The 8,342-nt window shown below is 40.7% G+C and overlaps 1 protein-coding gene and 1 long non-coding RNA gene across 6 annotated transcripts in view; both read left to right on the top strand.

Moving 5' to 3' along the window:
- The first annotated feature begins 878 nt into the window (after positions 1-878).
- On the top strand, positions 879-2,403 carry LOC107834463 (uncharacterized). Its single transcript, XR_001660251.1, has 2 exons — positions 879-1,234; positions 1,313-2,403. It is a non-coding gene; the product is annotated as an uncharacterized LOC107834463 (long non-coding RNA).
- Positions 2,404-3,521: 1,118 nt separating this feature from the next.
- Positions 3,522-8,342, top strand: part of ipo8 (importin 8) — a 69,527-nt gene continuing 64,706 nt past the window's right edge. For 4 of the 5 annotated variants that reach the window (XM_016665912.1, XM_016665910.1, XM_007541795.2 and 1 more), the window contains exons 1-2: positions 3,523-3,855; positions 6,062-6,143. In XM_016665912.1, the coding sequence (XP_016521398.1) occupies positions 3,772-3,855; positions 6,062-6,143 (166 nt within the window). In that variant the 5' untranslated portion in view covers positions 3,523-3,771. Of the gene's footprint in view, positions 3,856-6,061; positions 6,144-8,342 lie in introns of all 5 variants that reach the window. The other variant, XM_016665911.1, reaches the window with a different exon arrangement.

The raw sequence follows: 8,342 nt of genomic DNA, 5'->3' as shown, positions 1-8,342 counted from the left end.
CGGCCTGGGATTCTCCTCGGCGTCGACTGCTGGGGTTTTCCTGCGTGGCATATTGTCAGGCTGAGTCGAAAAATATCTACTAATACTCATCGCAGTTTCGCAGAAAGAGAATGAGAGTGTTCTGACATTATTCGTGGGGTATAAGTGGAGAAATATAGTGAAGTGGCGTGCTAGCACTCCAAAGCACGACCGCACCTCAAGCCGCCGGCTTCGTTTCTGAGCATTTGAATGGGAAAATGCGAAAATCCAGCGATTTTCAAGAAAAAAATCATCAGAAGTGGTTAAGCTAAGTAGAAAAAAAAGGGTACTTATAGTACAAACCACAGGGTGAAAATAGCAATATACTGTAAATGATTTTATTATTATATATTTTTCCATGATGACAGGTGAGCCTCTGCCTTACCTGCCTCCCCTGACCGCACGTCACTGCTCGTCATCCACTAGATCAGGGGTCACCAACTCCAGTCCTCCAGTCCTACCATCCTGTAACTTTTAGATGCGTCTCTGCTCAAACACACCTGGATCAAATAAACTGCTCATTTCCAGCCTATTGCAGAGAGGAATGAATGCTGGTGAGGGAATTCAGACATTTTGGAGCAGAGGTGAATCTAAAAGTTGAAGGATGGTAGCCCCTGAGGACTGGAGTTGGTGACCCCTGCACTAGATGGTGCCAAGAGGCTGCACTTACCTGGAGGCGTGCCTGCTGTCTGGTTTCAGCTCATCTATGATCAATCACCTCGTCAATTAAGAGTATGAGGAACGGGCTGCCAGCACTTCAGCACTTGTTTGCCGGTTATGGTACTCTGAGGCCCTCTAAGCCTGTGCCTTTGAGTTATCTAAGTTTGTTCTCAAGTAATATTTTTCTATCGTCTCTCCCTCAGGTGTTTCCCCGTAGCGCCTTGGATTTTAGTGTTTATCCCAAGTTCCTGGCTTTCTGGTTTCCCCTCGTGATGCTGTGGATTTTACCCACTGGTTGCTCGAGTCCCTCTTCGCCTCAGCTGAAGAATCACTGACAATTCCTGGTTTCACGGCTGGCAGTCAGATCGCTCCTCATCTCTCCTCACAAGAACTTACTTGTCTGCCCTCCATCACAAGCCTCTTCCATCTACCTTCAAGGAACTCACAGTCAAAATCACACTGGAACCTGGATCATCTGAAGAACCCCCACCTGCAAAGATACCACAACCCCAGAGAGAACAGTACTTCTCCCCCTGGCAGAAACCCACCACTTCAAGTAAGATCATTCCAGTTCCTCAGAGTTCAACCTGTCCATCTTGCCATCAACTCCCCTTCTCTCTCTCACTGTCTTCAGAGTTCTGACGACCCTGGGTTCCCATCCACAGGACAAGAACCATACAATCTCATATTTTCATCATTGTCAAAATAAACTATCTGATTTCCTATTTGTATTTTTGCTCCTGTTCTCCCGATTGTGTTCTGTCTGTGGGTTAAAAGATGTGAACCCAACATGACAATTTGGAGCTCACAAACATCAGTGAAAATACTGTAAAAATAATTTGAATAGCAGCAAAAGCCAAACATGCCACAAATAACCAAATCAAAATGTACCAAAAGCAGGACGGACTGGCATAGGAGCTACCGAGAGACTCCAGGTAGATTCCAGCTGAGAGATGTGCAGCGGCTTGCTCTTCATGCAGGGCTGGCCCAAAGTAATACATGCTAGAAGTATTTAAATTAAGTTATAGATAAAACACTCTTTTATTCATATTGTATTTTTGTTTAGCTGCAGAAGTTTTACAGAATCTGAGCTGAGTGATATGTCACTGTTTTTGTACAGCTACAACTGGAAGCTTCCAGAGCTTCCAGTTGTAGCTCTTGAAGAAGAAACTTTAACATCTTTTCTGTGCGTTAGAGCCTTGCTGCTTCTGAGAACAATTAAAAAAATAAAAAATATAGCAGGGGGGATTTAAAGTTGCCAAAACTGAAGAACTCTTGTCTGTTTTGTGAATGCAACATAAGGAGAATTTAATTTGGCCCGTTACCCCTCCTAAGAACCTCTGTGTCTCTCACCATGTTTAAATGTAGATTTAGTGAAGTCTGTGATGGGGAGCCCAGATTAATTGGTTGAGTTTAAAATAAATCACTGATTATTTGCTGTGATGTATTTGTGAACAACTCAGCTCAAACACAAAGATTACACCATATTGTAGCCATGGTAACACAACAAACTATTAAGATGATTCCTCACATGTTTACAAAGTAAACTAATTAAATCCTAAATGAACAATTTATTCTCTGTTGAATGCATTAAGTAAAATTTAATCGTATTGTCATTCTCTATAAATTAATGCTACAGGTTTAGATCTATGGTCTGTGTTACAATTCAATCATTTCTAGGGGCCCCTGAAAGTCTGGAGGGCCTTACCAGCCGCTACTGAGTTTTCTTTGCCTCTGAGATCTAGAATTGTAAGACTGGGACCAGTCTTACAATTCTAGATCTCAGAGGTGCCAACATAAAATTTTTTTTATAGAGTTAACCCCTTTGAGCTTTTTAGATCTATAAAGCAGTCTGCAGCCAAGTTGATATAGAGGTTAAATAGATATTATTAGGGCTTAATTATGGGAGCAAATTTGCTTTATAACCTGCTGGTTATGAAACGGTAACATTATAGCTGTTGGGGAAAACATAGACATGTTTGCTTTGCATTGTCCCCATATGATGACAGTGATACAATATGGTCTGATTAAATATTAGATTCTTGATTAATTGTTGCTATATTGTTGCACAGTGTTTTAAGATCTTGTTCAATGTGCCCCTTTTTAACTTTGAGTCCCTGCCCCTCCAAAGGTCTCTGAATGGCCCTGGACTTTTTCAACATTTGTAGACGTAGGAGAAGGTTTGAATTCATAATTATCAGATGTGTGAGGTTGAAGTTAAAAAAAAAATTTGAGTAGAAATTTAATGTTTGTAGAAATTGTAATTGTGTGTGTGTGTACTTTTATTTTATATGTGTAATTTCTTCATATTTATTTATGCATTTTACCACATATTCACAAGTACCCAGAGTTACGCACAAATTTTCTTTTAACGGTTTACAAATCATGTTTCACAGACACAACTATCCAAAGTTACACACAAAAATGCTTACACGGATTACAAAATCCAGTATTAAACATGTACAGATATTTTGAGACTATTTTCACTCCATACAATTTGATGGAAAAAAAAAAAACATTTGTTTAAAAAATGTATATCTCTAGAGGAGAACAAAATCCTTCTTTTCCACTCCGCCCCCCCAAAAAATCTAAATTATGCATGAACCTTATCCTTATGACTTTCAACAAACTATATTCAATATAAATACAAATTCCTGTGTATTTTGTGACATATATTGAGAACACTTTTTTTTCAATTGATATAATAAAATTGACGTGCTATGGGGTAGCAGGGATCTGTATCATTGTCAGATGAAGTGTTGGGTCCTGCTGAAACTTAAGGTGGCAGCACATTTCTCAATAAGGTTTGACTCTGGGAGTAGGATGAACTGAGACCAAGAAGAAGAATTGTTCCGTTTTGTACGCAAGACTAGTGACCCGTCTGCTTCGGTGAAATGCTGCATCACTATTGAAACGCCAGTGTTTAGTTCTCTTATTTTGAATGAAATGGTCGGAAGCTGTAAACTCACTCCCGGAAGTTTTTCTCTTTTTTTTATTTTTCCTGTTTTCTGGCTGCAGAAAGAGAAAAAGTCGTGCTTAGCTTAGGTTGATCGTATGTTCGAATAAAACCTGTAGGGCGGCCGAACTGACCTCATGGACCCGAACCGAATTATCCAGGCTCTGAAGGGCACAATCGACCCGAATCTGAGGTTAGCGGCGGAGAATGAGCTTAATCAGGTGGGGGAAGCAACGCTTATTTCTGCGTCTCTCTGCGTTATCAGGCCTGACAAAATAGTTGATGAAACTGATCCCAGGCAGCTGGAACAAAAGATTCAGAGCCATTCTGACAGGCAGGTGGCCCAGCGGCGGTGAGCCTGAGTGTTCGTTGAGCTGCTGTTCCACAGCTGTCTGGCCTGCTGTATTAACATCTCAGCATAGTTAGCAGGAAATACTCTCGGGAAGGGGTGTTTTAATATCAGCCAGACAGTGTAAGGATAGAATCAATGAACTAAAGGATATTCTTTCATTGCTGTCTAATTTCTATGTAAGATGTAAGACAAAGCTTAGTTACCAAAATATTTTTGGTATTTGTCACTTTTGTCGGTGTTGATGCGACTTTAGAACTTGAGTAATTCCCTTTGCCATGCTGTCTGGGCTCAGTCCTGATCAATGTTGACCCATTCTTCTCTTTTTTGTGTCTATTTTTGAAATCTGACCACTATTTATAAACAGGTTAAGATTTGGGCCAGTAATCTTGTTTTTGAGCCACTTATTCCTTGTAATGTGTGCTTCATTATAATTTGGTGGTAATCCACAAATAAAATCAGATGGTTGCCCATCTGATGGGCATCTGATGGTTGCCCATCAGATGCTAAAAACAGTATTTTTAGCATCTGTTGTTAGCAGATGCTAACAACAGCATCTGTTGTTAGCATCAGATAACAACAGATGCTAACATACTGTTAGCATGTTAGCTAACAGTATGTTAGCTAACATGTTGTCTGCTAACAACATGCAGATGTTGTTAGCAGATGCTAACAACATCTGCATGTTGTTAGCATGCAGATGCCTAACAACATCTGCATGCTAATGTTGTTAGGCATAATTATGAGGAAGCCCATGACCTTGTAGGAGAAGTATGAAATATGGGATGCACTATCAACAGCACAAAGGGGTGATTAATCACATTCATGTGGATGGTCAGTGTGTATGTATGTATCACATACTTAGAAATCACGTGGTACCAGGATGCACTGAAGAAAGCAGGTGAGTCAGAGATGGCGGTGTAATGCTTTGGGCAGTACCCTGGGTCTTGCTATCCCTGTGAATGTTACTTTTACATACCTACTCAAGCATTGTTTCAATCCAAGCATCACTCTTTATGAAAGCAATTCTTGATGTCTGAGGCCTTTTTCAGCATAGTAGGTAGATCCTGTATGACACATCTGAATGGAGCGCTCCATAAACAACAGAGATCCATAGCAGCTCCACCTCACAACTTACAAGACTTAAAGAATCTGCTGTGCTACAGCACACCTTCATGGTTCTAATGGGCTCCAGACCGCCAGGTGATCAGGGCTGTTTTAGTAGCAAGGGTTTTTATAACTTAACTGTACTGTAAAGTTATCCATAACTTTCTCCTTTACTTGTCTGCAGGGCTCCTTGGTCTTCACAATGTTGTTTGTTCTCTAATGTGCTGTAAGGCAAACTTCTGAAAACAGACACAGAACAGCTTGATTTAGACTTTAGATTAAATTGAACACTAATGGACTCTATTCGACGAGTTCAGAATTGAGTTGGAGGGGATTTTATTCAGAGATGTAAATGTAAAGAGGGTGAATAAAATAGGCAGCACATTAATGTTTTTAACACATACATTCCTAATAAAACACAGTGAGATTTGTGAAAATGTCTATGATAAGAAACACACTCCAAAAATTAATACAAATTAATAATAATAATTTGCAATAATGATAATAATAATAATAATAATTTAAATCAAATCTTTATCTTGTGAAAGAACCTGCGAAGTTTCTCATCAATGTCTTTTCAAATTTGAGAGAACTTCTCCTTACTCAGGGTTTTCTGTCTTTTTTCTGTCCTTCTCTATAATGTAGCCAGGACTTTCAGGTTAGCTTGACAAACTTGATTTTTACAGCCTTTCTGACAGTAATCATCTTTAAGAATGACCATGAAAACTTATAGAACCAGCTGGTAGAAGAGTAGAAGAATGTGCTAAGCAGTTTTTGGAAGAAAAGAAAGCTGGCTTCATATATAGGAGATATTTTCAACCAGATCAATACAACATCCTCATTTCTTACATTAAGGTTTGAAAAGATAAATGGCTTGTTTCATTCTTTGAAATATTAGATGGAAAATGGATGAAATGGTTCATTTTAAATCTGAGCTAAAAGTTCAAACAATCTTTCTTTCTGTGTTTCAGTCCTATAAGATCATCAACTTTGCTCCCACCCTGCTTCAGATCATTGTGTCAGAGCAGGTGGAGTTTCCTGTCCGGCAAGCAGGTAAGACTTTAAACTCTTCAGCTGTCTTTGGGGTCAACTGTTTAATTTTTCTCCAGTAGTGAAAAGGTTCAAACCTTCCCACTAGTGGAGAATTTTTTTTTAAAACAAATTTTAATATGTTTTGCTGACTTCAGGCAGAAATTAGCTTTTGTAGCTACAATCTGGCACAGCACATCGCTGGTTAATGTATGTTGTTCATTGTACCATTTTTGAAAAATTCATTCACTCATTTTGTGCTCAATGGAAAAATATTTTTATTTTTATATTCTTTCTTATGCGTTTCCATAGCAGCGTGGACAGATGCAGCAGCTCTGAGCTCCTCTCATTGTCAGTGTTTTTTTTGGTACAAACAGTACGTAATTGAGGACTTTATACAAACGCACAACATAGTCACATAGGACATTCCTCCCAACGGGCAGGAATGAGAAAACAAAAGTGGGGATGCAGAGCTGGCACCTTGGCACAGTTACAGAGAGGGCCACACAAACTGCCTCTGCCCAGCATTTTTCTCTCAAATGCCAGGTCCCTCATAAATAAGATGGATGAGATGAAGCTTCAGTTGGCAGCAAACAGACTGGTAAACGACAGTTGCATTTTGCTAATCACGGAGACCTGGCTCCATTCATTTATTCTGGACGCAACTATCGAGCTGGCAGAACACACAGCACAAAGATATGTTCTGTTCCATTGTGTTCTGTTGCTGGCATTTGTCGGACAAGTTGGACGCTCTTGACGTGTTGAATGCTCAAAATGCTCCAAACCACCCCACAACGGGCCCTCGATGCTCCACGTAGGCTTTGAATGTAAACCAGACGCACCTGTGAACTCACCATTACAATCGAAGGATCTGAATGTCATCCATCCGTCCATCCATTTTTTACACCTTGTCCTGGTGGGATTGGGAGGGGTGCTGGTGCTTATCTCCAGCAAGACACTTCAGGCGAGAGGAGGGATACACCCTGGACAGGTTGCCAGTCCATCGCCGCAACACAGGGCAACACGGAGACAGACAGGACAAACAGCCATGTACACACTCACAACTAAGGAGAATTTAGAGAGACCAGTCAACCTGACAGTCATATTTTTGGACTGTGGGAGGAAGCCGTAGTACCTGGAGAGAACCCACTCATGCACAGGAAGAACATGGAAACTCCATGCAGAAAGACCCTGGACTGGGAAACAAACCCAGGACCTTCTTGCTGGAAGGCAACAGTGCTACCAGCTGCGCCATTGTGCAGCCTAAATCTGAATGTTAACAATACCTAATAAAAATTAGGTATTTTTATTAGGGGGTGTTGGTGTGATGATGTATTATCCACCCTCTCCAGTACAGTCTCTGAGTTTATTGTTGTCATGGTTACTGCTGTATACATTCCACCTGTTGCTACTCCAGCACAGCTCTTAGCCATTTGAATAATCTCCTGAGTCAGCAACAGAACAAACACCCAGAGACGGTGCATGTGGTCGCGGGTGATTCTAATCATGCTGATTTGAAAGTAGTGCTCCCTAAATTCTATCAGCACATTAAATATGCCTCCAGGGCAGCGTTTCTCAAACTTTTTCAGGCTGAGGACCACTTAACCCGTTTAACAAACACTTGTGGACTATCTAACTCAGGGGTGGGCAATCCTGGTCCTGGAGGGCTGGTGTCCTGCAACTCTTGGATGTCTCCCTGGTCCAACACACATGAATCCAACAGCTGAATCACCTCCTAAGTGCAGTCAGGTTCTCCAGAGTCCTGCTAACGAACTCATTATTTGACTCAGGTGTGTTGAAGTTGAGACGCATCAATCAATCAATCAATCAATCAAATTTTATTTGTATAGCACATTTCAACAGCAAGGCATTTCAAAGTGCTTTACATGTGTAAAACACAGTCATGTAACAATGAATAAACAAAAATCCACACCCATTTTCTAACCCTTTAGAACTTTTGTTAAAACACCGTTTAACTGGGATTCTAACCCTTTAGGACTTTAGTTGAAATGCCGTCAACCGGGACTCTCACCCTTATTTAACCATAAGCAACTCTGAGCAGGTGGGTTTTAAGGTGAGATTTAAAGGCACTCAGTGATTCAGCTGTTTTACAGTTTTCTGGAAGTTTGTTCCAAATTTGTGGTGAAGCTGAATGGTGCTTCTCCTCGTTTGGTTCTGGTTCTGGGGATGCAGAGCAGACCAGAACCAGAAAACCTGAGGGGT

The sequence above is a fragment of the Poecilia formosa genome, unplaced genomic scaffold (genome assembly GCF_000485575.1).
Source record: "Poecilia formosa unplaced genomic scaffold, Poecilia_formosa-5.1.2 Scaffold633, whole genome shotgun sequence".
Lineage (NCBI taxonomy): Eukaryota > Metazoa > Chordata > Actinopteri > Cyprinodontiformes > Poeciliidae > Poecilia > Poecilia formosa.
Note: the sequence above shows the minus strand (reverse complement) of the source record. Positions and strands in the feature narration are given on the sequence as shown.